At 49.3% G+C, this 20,894-nt stretch overlaps 2 protein-coding genes across 7 annotated transcripts in view; both read left to right on the forward strand.

Annotated features, from left to right (window-relative positions):
- SRGAP3 (SLIT-ROBO Rho GTPase activating protein 3) overlaps nucleotides 1-8,667 on the forward strand; it is a 220,639-nt gene extending 211,972 nt beyond the window's left edge. For 3 of the 4 annotated variants that reach the window (XM_064496289.1, XM_031470812.2, XM_031470813.2), the window contains one exon: nucleotides 3,413-8,667. In XM_064496289.1, coding sequence (XP_064352359.1) covers nucleotides 3,413-3,826 — 414 coding nt within the window. In that variant the 3' untranslated portion in view covers nucleotides 3,827-8,667. The remainder of the gene's footprint in view (nucleotides 1-3,412) is intronic. The other variant, XM_064496290.1, reaches the window with a different exon arrangement.
- A 10,590-nt stretch (nucleotides 8,668-19,257) lies between these two features.
- The window catches only part of RAD18 (RAD18 E3 ubiquitin protein ligase), a 100,022-nt gene continuing 98,385 nt past the window's right edge, over nucleotides 19,258-20,894 (forward strand). For all 3 annotated transcript variants that reach the window (XM_010984978.3, XM_031470789.2, XM_031470790.2), the window contains exon 1: nucleotides 19,258-19,394. In XM_010984978.3, the coding sequence (XP_010983280.1) occupies nucleotides 19,344-19,394 (51 nt within the window). In that variant the 5' untranslated portion in view covers nucleotides 19,258-19,343. The remainder of the gene's footprint in view (nucleotides 19,395-20,894) is intronic.

A 20,894-nucleotide genomic window follows, 5' to 3' on the forward strand; every position in this document is an offset into this window, starting at 1 on the left:
GAGTGGGACATGGCATACTGAGAGCCTGGAATGTGGGGGTTGCTTCTAGGCTGGGAGAGACGTCCCCGGGGAGGGTAGTCCCTGAGATCCAGAGGGGAAGCAGGACTAAACTGCTGAAGCCAGAAGTGAAGAATGCGCTAGGCTCTTCCATAGCGCTTAGAGAAGCCTGTGCGATCTCTACACTTGCCAAACAAAGCAAGCAAACTCGTTTAAGAGATTATTATGAAACAGTTTGTTTAAACTGTCTAATAATTTGCGTAACTGCTTTCATGTGTTTTTGACATCCTATCATAGTTCAGAAGTTTCCATTTTTCTAGAATTTGGCAGGATGCCTCTTAATGCACCCCCTTCCCAATGTTTTCAGAACCTTGCAGGCTGAGAGAATTGTATTGTGAAGAGTGGCAATGCATCCTTGTTCACAAGGGGAAGGGAAAGTTGTGAGCTTGGGGGCTATGTTCTAGAGGAGTCAAGGTGGGGTTCCCAGGGGGTACCAACACAGAGGAGCTCACCCAGCAAGGAGAACTCACCTCGGGATCTAGCCGGGCCCCACGTCCTGCTGCCCACTCCCAAGGGATCAGCACCTTAGCGTGGGTCCAGCAGAGGAGCCAGGCAACCTTCTGGCCCCTCTATTCTTGAAGGCCATCCTCTTGGGAAGCATAACCCTAGCATCCTCCATCACCTGGAAGCTCTTCTGAGGTCCATGATGGGGAGAGGGCTACCTGGGCCCTGGCCTGGAGCCCTTTACACAGGAAATCAAATGCCGTCTAGGCCAGTGTTTCCAAAGTAGCTCCCACAGCAGAAGAGTTCCATGGGATGTTAATAATTGAAGGGGAAAAGGTGCTCTGTGGTCAAGAAAGTTTGGGGAATGCTGGTCTGACAAAGTTGAATGGCTTGTCTGCAACATTTTTAAGAATTATTCAATATGTCAGTGTGCACTGTGAATCTTCAAGAAAGAGAGCAGGGCACACCCGTCTCCCAGACTTCTTTGACCTTTAGTCACAGAGCATTTTGCCGGACTGGCCTTCATTTGGGGGATGCTGTGTGCATGTTCCATTTGCCGATGTATCCGCACACTGTGATAACTGCCATTCAAGAGCTGCTTTCATGGACAGAAGCAAAATAGCAAAGCAGGGGAAACTATATGTGACTAGCCAGGGGGACCCTGACGGCCTCCAGCCTGTTCCGCACTGGCTCCAATGAGCACTTGACTGCGGGTCCGGATGGGAACTGTGGCATGGGGAACCCCAGTAGTAGATGGAGGTACCTGAAATTCTCTGGTCTCAAAATATCCTTTAGGATTTAGATTTGAACCCAGTTAAAGAGGCTGTTTGGGTATCTTGCAGCACTGCCATCCAATGTGGGAAGATCTCATGTGGGAGGAAGTGAAAAGTGACCCCTTTCTCGGCTGTCCGTCCTCCCTAGCACCTCTCTGCAGCTCCACTCTGGAGATCACAGCAGCATCTCTCAGACTAACACCAGGCTCATGCCTAAACAACTCAGCTGACCTTTCTCTGAGCTCTCTTTCCGGCTCACTCTTTTCGAGGGAAGAGTGATGGGGGTGGAGGGGCAATGATTATATTTTTTTATTAGTTTTGCCTTCTGGCTCACGCCAGAGTAAAGCCAACAGAGTAGTGATGTCAGTGGGGACTTAATTTAAGCAGATGGGTTTGGAAAGCGGGCTTTATCACTGCAGGGTTGGGATATAGCGAAGGTGGGGAGAGGACGGCCATCTCCCCCATCATGCAGAAACCCCCCACATCTGCTCCTGTGGATAAAGGCACAAACAGCCTTTTCTTAAAGTAGACAATGTTACGGGCAAAGGAGAAAATGTCATGGGGAAGCATAAATGCTAATATTCGCCGTTAGCTAATTATCAGTGTCTCTTAACAAAGCAAAACTGTGGGCTGAGGCCCTGACTGAGGCCAGGTTGGAGCTGGTCCTAGGGGCCCAGGGCAGGCAGGAGGCCACCCGAAGCCAGGGGAGGAGAAAAGATAAAAGAAAATGTGGGTGGGGAAGGGACTGGCCAGGATACCTCCAGGCTCCAGCCCCATCAGTCTGACCAGACTTCCTGTTTTTTTCTGGTTTGCCTCAGTGCAGAAAGGCAAGTGTGTCTCAGCAGTCATCCTTGTGCCTAAGGTTGTGCCAGCATCTGTCAGCAGCGCTTGTAAGCACTGTCCCTCATTGTCCCCTCGGTGACCCAGCTCAGCCTGAGCCTGAGCCACTCCTCCTGCTTCTAATATGGAGGCATCCCTGGAAAGCCCCATGTGAGCTGAGGATGCTGGCTGAAGGTTGCTCGAAAACCACTGAGAGTTCACAGAGCTTCATCACGTCCACGGTCTCTTCCCATCTTCACAGCGAGCAGTGGGCTTTCAAGCTCATGGACCAAGTGTGGTGCAGAGTGACTGAGACTTACTCGAGGTTGCAGAGCAGCAGTGGCTGGGAAGGCCTCTCCTTCCCAAGTCCAGGCAGGCTCTGTCCGAGCCCAGGGCTCCGGGTTAAATGCTGACGTCCAGTTCTAGTGCCCCCTCCCGGAAGCTGAGCCCCTGGCCGGTGTGGCTGCCCCTCCAGGCTGCCAAAATCTGTGTGTGTATGTCAGTCAGTGTGCTCTCATACTGATGAGCTCTTAAATATTGCAATATCCCCGGGAATTGCATAGGCAGGTGAGGATTGTTGTTGCTTTTTTAAATTTCCATTTTTTAAAAAACAATATTTTCAGATTATAATACAAAGAATAAAGTAACAAAGCCATCATTCTGGGGATAATGTTGCAAACATTCTGATATATAACCTCCAAATAATTTTCCTATGACAGGGAGTTTGTTTTGGTTTTTTTTTCCATAGTAATAGGGGCATGAATTCTGGAGTCAGACTACTATGCTGCTAACTAGCTGTGTGACCTTCGGCGAGTTACTTAACCAGTCTGAGCTTCCATTTCCTCAGGTGGGAAATGACCGTAATGATAGTTCCTACCAGATAAGTGTGAGGGTGAATTATTAGGGGAAGGGACTTGAATTGGTGCTTGGTGTCAGCCATCACTGCCATTGTTATTGTCATTATTTGTGGGTGCTGTGTGCTGGGTGCCATGCCAAGCTCTTCGCAGGAACCATATTTAATGTACTCATCAACTCCCTGAGGTCAGTCTTACACTTACCTGTAATTTACAAAATACAAGTTTACTGTCTTCTCAGCCAGTCGCTTGCCCTGCCTCCTGTAAGTCAGCTTTTGGTGCAGGCGATAATCCTCACTGATTTTCCCACATGGTTGTAGGACACCTGGGGGTTGAGTCTCCATCCCAGCCATGATGCTTGTAGGGACGCCTTCCTAAGTAGCCCACAAGCTGGTTAGCAGCCCCAGCAGGACTGGACCCCCGGCCTTCTGACTCTACAGTGACCAGAGCCCTCTCTGTCCCCAGGACATCGAGAAGACCATGAGCACGGCTCTGCACGAGTTGCGGGAACTGGAGAGGCAGAACACGGTCAAGCAGGCACCAGACGTGGTGCTGGACACCCTGGAGCCCCTGAAGAACCCTCCAGGCCCCATCAGCTCGGAGCCCGCCAGCCCCCTGCACACCATCGTCATCCGCGACCCCGACGCCGCCATGCGCCGCAGCAGCAGCTCCTCCACTGAGATGATGACCACCTTCAAGCCAGCCCTGTCCGCTCGCCTGGCCGGCGCCCAGCTGCGCCCGCCCCCCATGCGGCCAGTGCGGCCCGTGGTCCAGCACCGGTCCAGCAGCAGCAGCAGCTCGGGCGTGGGCAGCCCGGCGGTGACGCCCACCGAGAAGATGTTCCCCAACAGCTCAGCCGATAAGTCAGGCACCATGTGACCGGCGGGGCGGGGCGGGGCGGGGTGGGGGCGGCACCGCCCTGGCCCGCTGTGGCCCGCCCCGGCCGAGGGTGGCCTCTGTGACTTCCGCGGCCTCCCAGGGCTCCTGGCCTCGTCGGGCAGGGACCAGAAGGTCAGCCTGGGAGCGGGTCTGTGCGGAGCGGAGGTTCGGCCGCAGCTGCAGCTCCCGTCCAGTCGGGTGAAGCCGCGGGTGCGCGCGGGTGACCGGAGCAGCGCGGAGCCGGCGCCCCGAGATCGTCACCAGGTGTTAAATGGCTTCGCCTGCATATCATCACTGGAAAATTATTCTCTCGACGTTGTCTCTGCATACATAAATATGCGTATGTGTGTGTGCATATGTACGCGTATATATGTATGGCTGTGTCTGTAGGTGTGTGTATATATATATATTTATGCATCTATATACTAGATCTGGACACACGTACTAAATGTATATAGGATCTCCTTTTTCTTTTTATGAAACTTAGATTTACCTCAGACCCATGCCACCAAACATCTCCCGCTGAGTTATTTGGTGGGATTTGCAGGGACTTTTCTGGGAGAATTTAAAGGCCCACAGTAACTGCGAAAGAAGCAATATAACACTAACCTGCAGAAAAAACAAAACCAGTCTCCCACTGTCTCCAGAAGCCGTGGCCTTCCAGAACAGGCTGCCCCTAAAGGAAGGGTGGGGCAGGCGGTACCCCAGGCAGGCTGCTCCCAGAGGCGGAGAACCCTCCACAGAACCCACTCCCCGCCCACCCCAGAGGCCCTGCCTTTCCACCCAGAGGCCAAGGCCAACAGCACCCCCACAGCATGGAGGACGCTGGGGAGAAGAGCCCGGACTGCAGTGTCCTGTGTTCGTCTGCAGAAGAGGGGGTGGTGAGAGCTGAGCCCCGTCGTAGCACAGTGTTGTGTTGGTTGGGAAAAAGGGAAGAAAACCAAACACAGTGGCGTGGAACACTTCAAAACCCAGAAACGCTGTAGGAATAAATCTGTGGTAACTATAGAGGTTTAACTTATACCATTTTTGAAATATTTAATTTTTCCTTTTCCTCTTTCTACTAATTATACTGTGTCCGATTTGGAACTAAACAGGCAAGGAGGCTTCGAGTCCCATCATTTTACTTTGAAATCAGGCTGTGACGCACTCTGGCTGGTGGCCTCTTGCATGAAACCCACGGGCCCTGAGTGCCCAGCTCAGACTAGGCCGAGGAGGCAGTCTTTGGCCCTTTCTGTCCTAGAGAACGCTTCCCTCTCCCCCTTTCCTTCACTTCTCCCCCCCTCCTCCCGAGCATTTGACCCCGTGGAAAATATGAGGGTAGAATTGGAGGTGGGGTGATCTTCAAGTAGCAGGAGCAGGGCTTTGGCCACTTGGCTGGGAAAAGGCCTCCTGGGTCACTCTTGGGCCATTCCATTTTGCTTCCTCTTTTGATGTCTTTGTTTCCCAGAGATGGGTTGTCTCTGAATAATGGAACACAGGCTAATAGGGTCCTAACGGGACCCACGGAGCCAAGGGTAACCTCACTGTGCTCCAGCCTCCTCTCTCCCTCCCTTGAGACCTCTGAGAGTGTCTTCATGGCCATGGTTTGAGTCCCACCTCTTAGGAGCTGTGGGACTGGGTGTCACTCAGCCCCTCGAGGCTCCGTTTCCTGCTCTGTAAAAGGAAGAGAGTAAAGACGCAACGTTAGTGAACAAGCTGTGTGAACGAGGAAGCCCTGCGCCAACACAGTTGCTCTTTTCACTGTCATCAGGAAGGTGAAACCTGTCCAGCACCTTCCTTTTGAAACCTCCTAATGACATTGAAGACATGGGCAGGAGAATTTGCCTACCAGCTTCGTAAGAGCCATGAAGCACAGCCCTGCAGGTACATCGCCTATGGATGCTGGACATTCCATCACTACCCTTTCAGCCCATTGGATTCAGTTTCGCCCTCTCCTCTGGTCTCCTCCGGACAAGGGTAAAATGTGCTCCAGAGGGAGGCACTGTTAAGCCACAGTCCCTGGGTGTTAGGGGTGGTGAGCCATGCTGCCTTCCCCGAAGTACTGGCGTTGCGAACACCCAGAGGAGGGAAGAATGCCGGGGAGAGGCCAGTGACTAACTTGACCTTCCTTGTTTTGCCTAGAACTCCTGGAAGAGCCTCAGAACCAGCTAGGAGCCCTCTGCCTTCTGCACATAAAGATACCCCCATTTTACAGCTTAGGAGAGAAAGTGAGGCCTTGGGCTGGCTGTGACTCACCCCAAATTTAGTAGACGAATGAGGTGGGGGCGGGGTCCTTCTGGCTCCTAAAGTCATTTATTTGTAAGGATGCGCTGAAGTCCAGCCAGGATACAGGATTTTCTCATTTCTGCCCCTTAAATGCAGTAACCTCCTGTGCCCAATGTCGCAGTCTCTGCTGTGACTACCAGATGAAAAGCAAAAATCTGAGCTGACAAATCTGTTGCCTGATGTACATAACACCAGTCAGACCATGTGGGTTTTCCTGTGAATTGACTAGCTTCATTTTTCCTTACTGAAAATGGACCTACCTTTTACTGAATTACAGGAAGGCAGAGCCTCAGCTGTTTTCTTTAAACACCTATTTTTCCATTGGGAAACGGCTGATGAGTTCACATTTAGGGACACTCACACCCTACTCATCCAGCCCCAAATCTGAGCCCTGACGCAGAACCAAATGGAAAAATCCTCCCCTCCCCGGCCATCTGTCACCCTGCATGTCTCAGGCCCCCTCCACACGCACCCAGGCCCACCCACGGTCACGAGCATTGGCATTCTTCTCCTGACTCCTGCCTGTGTTAGTCCACTATATATTGCTGTATTTGCTTAAATGCTGGAAAGTAACTGTTAAAATGTGAAACTGTAATTTTTTTCAAAGGCTACAGTTAAATTATAGCCAATGCCACTCACCAAATCTTTGCACCTAGTAGATAGATCAATGTAAAAAACAAATACCAGAAACCTAACTGTACAGTGAGTGTGGGGGAATGTAGTAACCTAGTTAGTAGTTCTCAATATAACCAATTGTACGAGGGGAAGTGGTGTTTACCTCCTTGTCCATCACCATTACCGAAAGCTGTTCTGCTCAGTTTGTTGATAACGGGCAATTTTTTTGTTTTGTTTTTGTTTGGGTTTTGTTTTGTTTTGTTTTTGTTTTTGTTTTAATTTTTGCTTCACAGAATGATTTCTTAACCTTCGACTTACCCTGAGGTCAAGCCTTTTGTCTTTATGTGTAACTGGTGTTCAGTCTATTTTAGGAATGAACCAGCAAGACGTTCATTTAAAACTGACCAAAGACAATTCATTCCTGGTCTAGTTTCCTGGGCCTGGGGCCCAGCCGCCAGCCTCGAAGGACCTTTCTCAGACGTGACTGAGAGCGAGTCGCGCTTCCTACCCCACTCTCCCCCTCTCCCTTTAGTCCCCTTTCCTCTTCAAGAGCTGCTCTGAGCTGTGGGATTCTATGAAAAACTCTTGCCTTTCCTTGTTTTCAGTGCTAACGATTTCTCACCTTGAAGCGCCTTGTGAACCCCGGACAGAGCGCACGACTGGCAGGAGCTGTCGGCTTGGACACTGGACTTGGGGTCTTTTCTCTGAGGTCGCCAGGCCGAGAGGCAGGAGAGAAATGGATTCCCAAGGGTCAGAAGGTTCCTAGTCAGTGAAGAAACCCAAGTGGGAAGAGATGCAGGAAAGCGGAGACATCCCCCGGCTACCGGCCGGAACCAGCAGCTCAGCGACCTGCATTATAGACACTTCAGAACTGGTTTGCGGTACCCAAAGGGGAGCCAGTGCGGGGACGGGCCTTGCGTGGGGCTGGCCTCTCTGATGGAGTCCCTTGGAGTGCCTTGTCGGGTGTGTGTCTTCTCATCAGGTGGCACGGATGCAGAGGACTTCCTGGGACCTGGTCATTACTTGGCGTTCAGCGCCCGCGCGCGGCTGACGGAAAACCACCCGGACTTGTGTGATGGTTCTTCCTCTCGGTCTCTCTTCTCCTAATTTTTCACGCATTCTGATGGTTCCACACGAGAGCAAATGCCTCATCCTCCTGAGAAACCCAGAGGGAAGAATGGCTGGCTCACAACCGTGGCGGGGGCCCTGCTGGGCTGGGCAGGGTGGTCAGGGAGGACATGGCAGGAGGAGTGACCTGAGTGACCTGTTGCTAAGATGATTTTCTGCTGTGCAGAGCTAATGCTGATGTCTCGTGTCAACTTCCCCGGGTTTCTGGGGTCTCGGCACCACTGAGCAGCCGCATAGAGAATTCCCCACATACCCAGAGCTGCTAGGGACGCGGAGGGAAGGGACCTGGCTGTCAGGTCAGAGTCCTCCTGGCCTCTCTGAGGTAGATCTGCCAGTGTCCCCCGTCCCTTCCTCTGGGACAGGCCGAATGGCCAGCGCTGCCCCTTGCTGACACCTCCTTTCTGTGTGAACTGTCCCAGGCAAACAACAACCTTGAACCAGAGCAGCCAGAGTGCACTTTGCTTTCCTCGGACGGAAGTAGATTCTAGCCAGAGTTTCTGCCCAGGCTCTAGTCCCGGCAGTGTGACTGTTTACATGGTTTGGCAATAGGTTTGGTTCTGATTGCTTCAGAGTGGCTGGTCTATTTTGTTTCCTTTGGTTTCCTTCCTCCCCAAACTATCAGGAAAAAAAGACCGAAACCACCCTAGGAAATTGCTGGTTGCCTGTTCCCAAGTGATGACATGTTGCCCTCACCCGGATAGCGTTTCTCTTACAACCCAGCGCCCGTCCTCTAGCGTGTCTGCCTGGATCCTCTGTCGCGTATTCTGATGGTGCCTGCTGGTTTGATGTGGAGCTATCCTGTGAAATAAAACAGCTTAACTTTTCTCAAACGTGCTCCAGTGGCTTTTTGGAAGGGGGACGTGGCACCTGGGGGATGGGGACGGGGTGGAGGGGAGGGTGCGAGGGACGAGTGGGTGTTCCGACGCTCCAGTCCACAGTCTGTATGCTTCCCCCAGGAACCATCCCTGAAATGTCCTGTAGCTCAGATCCAACAGGGTGAAGGCCAAGGTTCCCAGGAGGACTGTGTCCACTCTGGAGTGAAGTGATAAAGGTAAGTGCGGGGTGTTGGCCGGGAAAGCAAACACTGGAACTGTCCGAGCAAAGACAAGGGGGAGGAGGAGCTGTCACCTGCGGAGAACGCCTCTGAGAGTTTAAGACAAATCATCTGAGGCCACTGGATACCGATTTCCAATGTGACACAACAGCTTACGCAATACTTTAGCATCTGCACACGTGTGACACAGCTCCTTGGAATTCTTTATGTGTGTGTGAAGTGTTTATTTGTCACCTCTTTCCGTCCCAGGCACTAGATGAAGCCCTTTACATGCATTATCTCATCAAATTCTCCAAACGGCTGTTAAAGGTAAGTACCCTTCTTAAGCCCCATTCTGCCGAGGAGGAAACTGAGGCTCTGAGAAGCTAAGCATGTTGCCCAGGGTCCGGCTAGGAAGTGAAGGAGCCAGAACCCGAGCTCGGTCTGTCTGACCCCGCAGCCATGCCGCTTGCATACTCACGTCCTGCACTGTCCCTGAGCAGGCTCGTCACAGCGGGATCGGCGGCAGGACCTTGTGATCAGGGCAGCTCACCGTGGGCTTCACTCAGGGAAGACTCCAAGGCCTTTTTCTTTCTGATGAGCTCTCTTTGCAGAAGAGAAGTTCCTCTGGCCACTCGGGGAGTCCATCGTTCCCCGCGTAACCGCTCATCACTCGGCCCCTCGCTAATCCCAGGCTCCAGTGTGGCGAACTGGGTCTTGGGTGTGTTCCATAATCTGTATAGTTGCTCAAAGCTGTCGTGCTCACTTGAGAGCCTCAATCAGAGGCCTCACATCCATTCAACAAGGGTGCAGGAAAGCACCTTGGTGTGAGCCTTGCCCTAAGTTGGCTGCGGGGGAGACAGATGCCCGAGACCTGGTTCCTCCCCTCAAGCTGCTTACAGTCTAATGGCACAAAACTATCCCTCCAGAATCCTGAAATCAGCTTTGACTCTCGGTGACAGTGATCCAAAGGACCCCATCTCTGACCCACAGAGGCACAGAGAAAGGGCACCTCTTCGCTGCCTGATGGCTTTGCCAGCCTCCAAGCAGTCCGCTGCTGGACTGCCCACCTCTGGGCACATCTGTTTAGGACTCTGCAAGCGACAAACTATCCAACCCAAACAGCCTTAGGAACAGAGGCTGTATCGGCTCCCATCACTGGGAACTCCAGGTTAGGGTGGCGTGAGGGTGAGTGTTGTCTCCAGGCCCCCGACCTCTCCTCTCAGGCCGGCTCTACTCAGGTCTGCATGTTCCCTTGATGTTCAGACTGGCTCTCTGGTGTCTGTGATAGCCCCATGGCTGTAGAAGTGCCCCCTGCTCACTCCCCCACCCCCCGCTTCAACACAGTGAAAGTCTTAGGTTTCATTCATTTTGGCCAGAATTGCGCTGTGGTCCATCCCTGAGGCAGCCAGAGGGATGGAATGGACCAAGGGGCCCAAGCAACCCCTGGTGTCACGGGTGGTGTCGACCCCACCCACACCTGTCAGAAAGGAAGAGCTGCCCAAAGGAGATCCTGGGGGCCGTCCTCACGCTGTGGACCGTGATAAATAGTAAATGGATTCTGTGGCCCCCAAGAGCCTGGATGTAGGGAAGCCTCATGGCCCTGAAACCACCCAAAGGTTAAAGTCTCTCCCGGCTCCTGCGAACCCACGCTAAGTTTCCTTCACAGCCTCATATTTGAGGATCCTTATGTGATCCTTACATATTCCTTGCGTTCGTGCCATGTGTATTTTAACTCCTGTTAAGATCACTTTCTATCGTCTCATTTTTCTACTCCAACTCTCCAGAGAAAGTGAGATGTTCATTTTACAAACGGGGAAACCAAGGAACTGGGAGGACCCAGGACTTGCCCAAAGTCCCAGGACCAGACTGTGGGAGAGAAAAGGCCTCTGGTTTTCCTGGCCCCTGACCCAGGCTCCTGGGCATCTCGCTCCTCTCCCCCTCACTCCCTGGCCCAGCACACTCCCCTCCCAGGCGCCACACTGACCGTCTGGGTCACCTTGACACGCTTTGGGCCTGAGTGCAAGTGCCAAGGCCCTGGATGTAGACAGGCCTGAGCGTGGCTCCCAGGTCTGGCTCTGTCAGCCAGTTGACCCTGGCGAGTGACAACCCTTCCAGAGCCTCTGCTTCCTCAGGAACACGGGGCTCGCGAGAGACGACTTCTCAGGGTGATGTGAGAGCTGGAAGGGATGTGCTGTGTAAGATGCCCTGGCTGCCTTCACACTCCCGGAGTGCTGCTGGGAAGCAAGCCCTGGTCACCTCCACACATGGAAGAGTTCCTGCTGCATCTCTCAGGCTCTGTGAAAGGAAGAGCAGGTGGTTGCGCATCCGATGGAGATCAGACCAAATGAGATTTAAGGAAAAAGCTGGAACAGAGACTGCCATTTATTGGCTACCAGATTTGGAGCAAGTCTCTTCCCTGGGCTGGGACTCAGTTTCCTCATCTGTAAAATGAGGGGGTTAGAGGAGTTGATCCTGACTGTTCCTTCCGGCTCAGAGGGCTCACTTGCCAGCCTGGCAGAAAGCTGCAGAAACACCATGGGGGCTGTCAGCCATCCCCTGACTCCCGACAGGCACAGCCTGCTGCCCCTGCGGCCTCAGTGGCTGTGTTTGTTACATCAGCCCATCCCCTGGCCCCAGCTGCTTGGGTCAAGGATGGCAGTTGACCCAAAGGTGATGGTAGGTTGTTTAGTAACCTTGGCCTTTGGTAAGCTGAGACAATAAATGGCCTTTTTTTTTTAAAAAAAAAAAAAAGGTTTGACTGGAAGGAAGAAAATGAGTTAGCAAGGGGAGCAGAAGATGATGAAGAGGCTGGAGGCAGGGAGGGCGCCTGGATGGACCATGTGGAGGCTGAAATCAGGAGCGAAGAGACTCTGTGAGCACAGTGAGAAAGCTAATGGACCAGGTGAGGCAAATGCAGGGGACCACAGCCTTCAGGAGCAAGACCATCACGTCCCCAGAGAGTCAGACTAGCTGGCCAGGGGCCTGCCCCGGTGCCGCCTCGCCCTCTCTGGGAGACCTTGCACTCCACACCCTAAGTAGGAGCCAGTGCAGTGGTTTCCTGTTTCTTGCAAACGGGAAGGAAAAAGAGGAAGGAATGATAATACCCACGTGTTTCTAGCGCTTACACTATTCTGGGCATACTTCTAAGCCCCCTCACATGTAAACACCAGCTTGTTAATCCTCTTGGCCAGCCTATAAAAGAGGTACTGTCGTTATGATGACATTGCACAGAGAGGGAAGTAACTTGCTCAAGGACACACTGCTAGGAGGTCAGAGTGGCGTTGGGTCTCCACCATTCCCTCCTGCGCCCAAGGGCTGGGCAGGACCCCAGACGGGATTTCGAACTGAGAACAGCGCATAACTGTGACTTTCTCTGGTCTGGTGTGTTTGACTCAAGGGACCTCACCCAGGGGCCCTGTACGCCCCCGCCCCCCCAACCCCGCAGCTGTGGTAGGGGTGCTGCTGCTCAGACAGCCTCAGACAAACAGCCAGGGTGGGGCCGGGTTCTCCCAGGCTGCCCAAACCTCGGCTGAAGGGGGGCTGGGCTCGCCTCTGACCCTGCTCTCCTTCACGTTCTCTACACTCCCAGGCTGACTCTTTCCAAGTGATGGCAAAAATGGCCCAAACAGGCTTACATCCTAGCCTTCAGCTACATCAATAGAAAAAAGTATATCTGGTTCCCAATAGATGAGTAAAAGTCTCAGGATTTTCTTTGATTGACCTAGCTTAAGTCGCAAGCTTACCATGAACCCAACACTGAGCTAGAGGTTGGGGTCAGCCTTGCCTGACCACATGGTTGAGAGCAGGGTAAGAGTGGTTCCCCCACAGGAAGGGATGGGGGTCCTGTCTATGATTCAGGAAACGGCGCTGGTCAGGCAAACACCAGGGAGCCTCCAGGGGGCGCACTCGAGAAACAAATTCAGAGCATGATCTAGGGCCTTCTTGCCACCTCTCCCCCAGGCCCACAGACTCCTCACCTATAGGGTGACACCCCCTGTCTCTTGGCAAATGCTTTGACTTCCCACAGCACCCAATGCCCAAGAGGGGTTCAGCCACCCTCGCGGATGTGAATGAGAACTGCAAGGCCAGACTGCCTGGATTTAAATCCTGGCCTCCCCTCCTTACCAGCTGAGAAACCTCCAGAAAGTTCTCTACAGCTCTGCCCTTCAGTGTCCTCACCACTAAAGCAGAGAAAATAACAATAACTGCCTCGAAGGCTTGTGTTTGGGACAGAGACTGGCACAGAGAGAAAACCCTCAATGAATGCAGCTGCTGTAATTATGTTCTTGTCTTTTGGAGAGTCCTGCTTCCGGTGCTGCAGTCTCAAAGCCAAATTTGTGTTTTTCCCTGATGGGCCTTGGGGCCTTTGTGTAAAGCAGCTCGCTGACCTCCTGCTTCCACCCCAGAGCTCCGCAGGGGAACGTGCAGGTAGATAAAAATGTTCATATTGAGCAAGTGCTGTGTGCCAGGTGCCGCTCTAAGCAGTTTATGTGGACGAGCTCATTCTCCTCCAACAGAGAAACTATAAGGTATGAACTGTTATTAGCCCCATCAGGTTCGGAGAGGTAAAGTAACTTTCCCAAGGTCACAGCTGTTAAGTGGTAAACATGAATACCTGTGGAAGAGGTCAACTCAAAACACAGGCGGCTGGCTCCCCCAGCCACCCGACCCTGCCCCCATATTAATTTTCTTGTTTCTGACATGCCCAGCTTAGGTCTTCAGTCCAGTGATGGCAAACATACAGACACTCATGTCTGCACCAAGACAGAGCTTCTTGGTGACTGGCCCTTCCTGGTCCCCAGATTCATGGACACTACAAGTGGCTGCAGGAGGGCAGGGACGGGGCTGAATTTAACTCTTTGTCCCCTTTAGACCCAGCACAGTCTCTTTCAGTGAAAGGCTGATTAAATGCAAAGATGAAATAAATGAGGTGATTGCGTCTCTGCATTTCTTCCTCGAAACTGTCCCACATCCAGCCTGATACTCTACTGCTCCCATGTGGCCATTTGTAAAGTGGCAGGCGGGATCTGTGGTTTCCTAATTTTAACTGAAAAATTTCAAACATACGGAAGAATACAGAGAATGGTACAATTAACCCATTATGTCTATCATCTACACTTAACAATTATTTACATTTTTCCAAATTATCTTTATCTTTTTCAAGTTTCAAATAAATCAATGACATTATAATATTTTACCCCAAAATACATCAGCATCATCTCTAAAAATGACATTTTTCTACTTAATGACAATCCCATTATCACACCTAATAAAATTAATAATAATTCCTCATTGTAATGTAATACCTAATTTATGTTCAAATTTTACTGATTGTCTCCCCAACTATCTTTTAAAGTTTGGTTTGTTCAAACCAGGAGCCAAAAAAGGGTATGATGGGTTTACATCTTCTAAGTCGTTTTTATTCTAAAACAGGGACGTCGGTCATGATTTATGAAGAACTCTGGCTCGTTTTCTGGTGGATTGCATTACGGTCTGGCCCTGTCTGATTGCTTCCTTGAGCCGTCAATTCCCTCGTGGCTGTCCTCCACGTATGATTGTGAGATAATAGGAAAAAAAAATATATATATATATATATTTATATACATATATATGTGAGAGAGAGTCCACAGTAAACACGGGGCCCATGGTCCTTTTACCTCCTCTGACTGCTGCCACCCTGGTCCAGCTCTGTCACAGCCCTTGAGGGGTACTTTTAACTCTTTACCCACTAAAATCCTTTCTTCACCCAGCAGCTAGAAATGAAATATAAATAAAACTGTAGATGATTTGAAATCCTTTCAACATGTAAAGGAGCTTTTGGAAATGGAAATCAGATCGTGTCACTTCCCTGCCTAAAACCTTCCAAGGGCTCCCACTTTGCTGATAGCAACACAACAACCCTGGCAACTGACCCTTACATGGCACTTGCTAATTAGGGGCCAGGTGCTGTTACAGGCACTTAATGTACAATAACTTATTTAATTCACACAACATCCTTATAAGGCAAATACTATTATTATCATCCCCATTTTACAGATGAGAAGACTGACACACAGAGAGGCTCAATAACTTGCCTGAGTTAACATGGATTAAAACTCAAACTCTCTAGCAAAGCCTGGCACGCTCCACTCCCAGGTCTTTGCGTGGCTCTGTCTTATCAGTTGGGTCTTAGCACAAGTGTCACCTTCCTAGAAAGGACTGCCCAGATCTTCCAGTTTGTAGAACCTCTCCACTCTCTATTACATCATCCTCTTGTTTTCACATCACTTCACATTTTATTCAATGATCTTGTCTATTATTTTGTTACATGCTCCCTTGTCTCTGTCCTGGCCCCATCCTCCCCCTCGGGTGTCAGCTTCTTAAGAGCAGGGACCACAACTCTTGTGTACCTGTGTATCCCAGTGCCCGGCACAGTTGGGTATCAGCTCAGTTAACACTTGCTAGAATCGAGGGAGGAAGGGAAGAAAGAAGGAATAAGGGCTGAGCTCCTTCAGTCTTCCCTCTCCCATGACTAGAATGAGGATGAGTCTTGGAGGAAGAATGGAGGACAGAGGAGAGCATGGAAGAGAAACCCCAGAAAGGAACTCGAGGGCCCAGAACCCCTCAAGGTGCAGCCAGATCAGGCCCCACACTCAGCTAGGAGAATGTTTCCCCAATTAGGCTTGTCACATTTAGCAAATAAAATGACATGATGCTCAGTTAAATTTGCATTTCAGATACATGGTGAATAATTTTTCAGTATAAGTATGCCACATGTAATTTTTAGGATATATTCCAAAATTGTTTACTGTTTATCTGAAATGCAACTTTACTGGGCATCCTGTGTTTTACCTGGTGGCCCTATCCCCAATCCTTACTTTGTACTAGTGCAACAGGAGATTCTACTGAGCACTGGCTGGCTTTTTTGGTACAGAACATTTTGTTTTTCTTCCTGAATAAGGAAGTACAATCCCTTTATTGATCTAACAGAAGGAGAATGTCCGCTGAAACAGAAGCCTGTTAGAGGAGATTGGTTCCTGGGGGTGGATAAATATCATGGGGCGGGCAAGACAGATGCCTTGTCTTGAGCCCAAAGTGGCTTTCAGAACCTGCCTGTGCCCTTGCTTGGACCTTCCTTCCTGGGCCTGGAGGTGGACTTGAGTGAGTGCTGTTGAAGAGGGCAGGAAGGGGAAAGCAGGAGGAGAAGATTTATGGGAATGTGGGCTTATTCTGGTGATTCACTCGTTCATTCAATTGTGCCAAGCAAAAACTCAGAGATGAATAGCACAAGGTCCTGCCCAGAGGCTCTCTAGAGATGGGGAGATGGATTTGGACCCCAGGACCAACAAGTGATGCCTGCTTAAAAATCGCTTTTCATAGTTGGATGAGAAGTGTCCATTTCTTTCCCTGTCTTCTCTCTCTCCCCTCCCTTCCCCATTCCTCCTCTCTTTCTCTCACCTCCCCTGCGCTTTGCCGCCTTAAACCTTGTAACCAACTAGTACTATAAAGGAACAATTACTGGAGCACTCAGGCCTAGGATCTGGTCTTGGTCTCATTTCCTTTGTCTTCCCAAGCCCACCCCACTCTCCCTACACCCAGAAATAGGCAATGCATCCAACACAACGTGGATGCAGTGCATCCAAGTTAGCCTGGAGTTCATTTGCATGCTCTTTTCTGATTGGCTGATACCTACTGCATCCCCTAACCTTCCGCCCCTCCCTGCCACTCCCCACCTCCCTGTTGTAGACCTGCTAGGTCAGGCATCCTGGGATCCTCAGACCTCTGGCCTTGTCTGCTCAATTATTCCTCGATAAAGTGTCAATGGGTGATTCCTTCTGGTTTGGGGTTAAAAAAAAAAATCTAGATTCAAGTCTGGACTTTGCCACTGACAAACTGTGTGATCTTGAATGAGTCCTTTTGCCTCTCTGAGACTCAGTTTCTACGTCTGTAAAATGAGAATAATTCTCATGATGCGGTCTTTATGAGAATATTCTGTAGTACTTAATATGGATGCTTATGCCAGACAGCGCAAGTCAAATCCTTCCTCTTACACTGACTAGCAGAATGCTCTAAACCAGTAGTTATCTGTTTATTTCCCTTTCCTCATTTGGTTAGAGTGAGTCTGAAAAAAGTCAGTATGTGTGAAAACATCTAGAACTGTGCTTGGCATACAAGTGCCTGATAAATGTCAGCTGTTATTGTAATGGATATTAAAGTCCTTTGTCCAAATGCTGTTAATGTTATTATTGCCCAGTAAATCTTTGGGCACAGAGAAAAACTGATTGCGTACATCTCTGGCTCAGGGGCCAGGAGTTCCTTACTAGGAGAGCCCAAAGGAGTGAAGCCTTAATCTCTCTGAGCCTCAGTGTCTTCGTCTGTAAAATGGCAATAACAGCCTCACTCTTGACTACTTCACAGGGAAGCTCTGGCTGGCTAATGGTAAGCACTTAAAATTTTTGTTGTTGTTGAACAAGTGAATGCACGGACCATGTGGGGCGGCGGCAGCAAGCTGCAGTGTTCTTCCCTGAGCAATATGACTGTGCTGACTTGCTGCACATGAGATCTGATGCAATGGAAGCCCACCTCAGGCAGTGATGAGTGCTGAGTTGAGCAGACATGCTGGATGGTGTGCTCGTCAGTGCTTCACATTTGGGTAATGGATATTCATACTCCGTTGGTGAAAGTATAAATGTATTGGTACAGCCATTTTGGAAAATCACATAGTGCTAGCTATCACAGTATTAAAAGAGCATACAAACTAACCCAGGAGCTCCATTAATAGAAAACCGTCCCCCAGGAATCTTGGCTCAAGTGTGCCAAGATTTCTGTAGATAGTGTGTTCACTGCAACCCTTTGCATTACTGAAAAACTGGAAGCAATCTAAATGGTCCTCAGTATGGGAGTAGATAAGTAAATTGTGGTTTATCTATATTATGGATTATGTAGCTATTAAAAAGAATGAGGTAAAATGGTGGTTGCCAGGGGCTGGGGGAGGGGAAATGGGGAGATACTGTCTCATGGGTACATAGTTTCAGTTTTGCAAGATAAAAAACATTTTGTGCGTGGATGCTAGAGATGGTTCCACAACCGTGTGACTGTAATTAAGCCATTGAACTGTACACTTAGAAATAGTTAAAATGGTAAATTTTATGTTATGTCTATTTTATCACAATTAAAAATATTTTTTAAAAAGAAAAAAAAGAATGAGGTAATCTATATGTATTAACATTGTCGAGTAAAATAAATGCCCAGCCTAAAAGTTAAAAGTTATGTTTTATTTGGCGGGAGGACTCGAGCCGGGATGACAGCCTCTCAGATGGCTCTGAGGGACTGCTCCGAAGAGGTAGGGGAGGAGCTAGGATATATAGGAGCTTTACAACAAAGACCCGGTAGTTAGAACAATAAAAGATTACTTGTTATCTAAAGAGAATCAGGCATCTCAGGTTAAAGAATTTAGTGCTTTTCTATGTATGGGAGGAAGCAAACATTTGGGCTCACTAAATTCATTCCTTTCACAAGCACCTAGGTATCTAGGGCCAGTATCCTGTCCTTTCTTATTCTGAGTCTGCTCAGAGGGCACCATTGTGAGTGGCTGCAGAGGCTGGGCTGCAGGCCTGTCCCCACTGGGGGGTGGCGGCAGCCGCTGATGACTTGGTTTCAGCATTCTTTGTTTACTGATGTTTGCAGTATTTTCACTCACATTGGAGTATTTTCGTTCACAACATGCAGAGGTCTCAGGATGTATGTAAGTAAACAAACAGAAAAACTCTGTTGACTGAGCTATGCATTTACTATAATTACATTTGTGGAAGAAAGCTGTATCTATGTATCTTTACAGGAAATATCTGGAAGACTACACTCCAAAGGTAGGAAAAGGAATAACTTCAAAGTAAAATTTTTATTTGATAAAGGATCTCCTGTTTAAAGTACAGAGGCTCTATTTGTAGTCTGGTCAAAAACACCGTGTGACTCAAGGAAACTCTCTTCACTTTTCTGAGCCGAAGCGTCCTCTTGTGTAAACTAATACAGATCATGTTCACCTCTCAGTGTTGTAATGGGGTGAAATGAAATAATGGATATGAAAACCCCTGCTAAGATCTTGCAGGGACAGATCACTAATCAAGGAGGGCGGCCGAAAGGAGAAGGCATGAGTGTAGACCCTGAAAGGTTTGGCAAGGCCTGGATTTGGTTTGACTTTAGGCTTTTTCTAACATGCAACAGGTACTTGTCTATCAAAGGTCTGGTACAGAACTGTATGTGGGCTTTTTTAGCGCACACCTCCCTTAGCGAGAGGTGGAAGCCTGGCGCGTGCGCAATGAGAGCATCTTTGGCTATGTTCCGCCCACATACTACAACTCCCAGCAGGCTTCGCGCACGCGTCAGGCGCGTCGCGGACTGCTGACGTGTCTCAGTAGCGCGGGGAATTTCGAGTGGCAGTGGAGCGCGGGAGACCAGTGGGTAGCGGACCCCTTTGCCTCCTAAGGGGAGACCATGGACTCCCTAGTTGAGCCCCGGTGGCCTCCGGGCCTGGCAGTCATGAAGGTGAGTGCTTCAGGGAGGTTGGGGGCGTCTGGGCGTCCGCGGGAGGCGAGCCCCGCCTTGAGGAGGAGAAAGGACGCGGCGCCAGCGGCGAGCTGGCCCAGGGTACCGGGCTCTGGTCTGCCACTTGCTGACCGCGTGGCTCTGGGCCTCAGTTTCCCACCTTGGGAAGTGTCAGAGGCAGGCCTCGGTCCCTTAAGGTGAGCCGAGGCTGGTCGTCGTATAGAATGGGGTATTGTGCGGTTCAGCTACAATGCCAATAGTCTGGAGAGAAACAGTTATCTAAACCATGGAAACGACAGTGACAACGAATCCTTTCTTAAGGCTTACTACGTGCCAAGCATTATGCAGATTCTCCCAGTACTGCTCCCAGAAGTAGCTCTGTTTGGAGTTCTTTCTTATATTGAATAGAAATCAGACTCCAAATCAATGATTTGTAACCTAAGATCCATGGAAAGAATTTGGTACCTGAAATTATTGATACATTTTTTGTTTTTTTTGAGAAGAGAATCTAGTGTCTTCATTTATTTTTCAAAGGGATCTGTGACCCCAAAATCTTAAGAAACTTTGCTCCAGTTATTCAGTCTTTCACCTGTTCTCTACTTCCCCCTTCCACTTTCTGTAAGTTAAGAAAATCCTGGGGCATCCACTGGACTGGAAATTTGCACAAGAATGTTACAGCTCTTTGGATGCAGTGTCACGTTCCACAGATATTGCTCAGCAGATCTGTCAGGACCGCTCCTCCCCCAGGAGAGGATGGTTACACAGAAGAAAACAAATAGACCAGGTGCCAGGGCTTGGCTCCCGGTCCTGACTCTGCTCTTAATCTATTTTCAACACAGTCCTCTAGCTTTTTGTGTCAATGGTAGCTTACCATCCCAAATAATGGAAGATTTGGGCATTTTAATGTATATTTCCCTGGTTTCACTGTAACAAAAATGTCTGTTTTTGACAGATTATAAATGTATTATGTGTATATAGTGGAAGAAAATTAAAATTTACAGTAAGATAAAGGAGAAAATGAAAGTTACCTAGCATCCTGCCATCCAGAGAGAACTACTGTTGAATGTTTTCTCTTATTGTTCTTCAGTTTTTCCCGTGTGTGCTAACCCACACCCACAATGTGTACACGCATATAAATTTTGGGATTACTTTGGAGTCAACCTCTTGTGTTTGATCCAACCACTTTTAAGTTCTACAGGCTTCATCTATAAAATTGGCATATGATGCTGTAGACCTAAGATTGTTAAGGAGATTAAACTACGTAATTCTATTATGTATTATTTTTGTAGATTTGTTCTCTGATTTTTTTTAAAGTTTCCATTAAAACATGAACATTTTCCGATATATTGAAAGTTCTTTGAAAGCATTTTTTTTAATGGAAACAGTATTTTATCATATGGACTATTACAGACATTAGTCTTTTTGTTTATATTTTTAGAATTTAGGTCATACACTGAGTTGGTTCAAAAAGCATGTGAAATAAAGAGTGAAAGTCTCCTT

The sequence above is a fragment of the Camelus dromedarius genome, chromosome 17 (genome assembly GCF_036321535.1).
Source record: "Camelus dromedarius isolate mCamDro1 chromosome 17, mCamDro1.pat, whole genome shotgun sequence".
NCBI lineage: Eukaryota > Metazoa > Chordata > Mammalia > Artiodactyla > Camelidae > Camelus > Camelus dromedarius.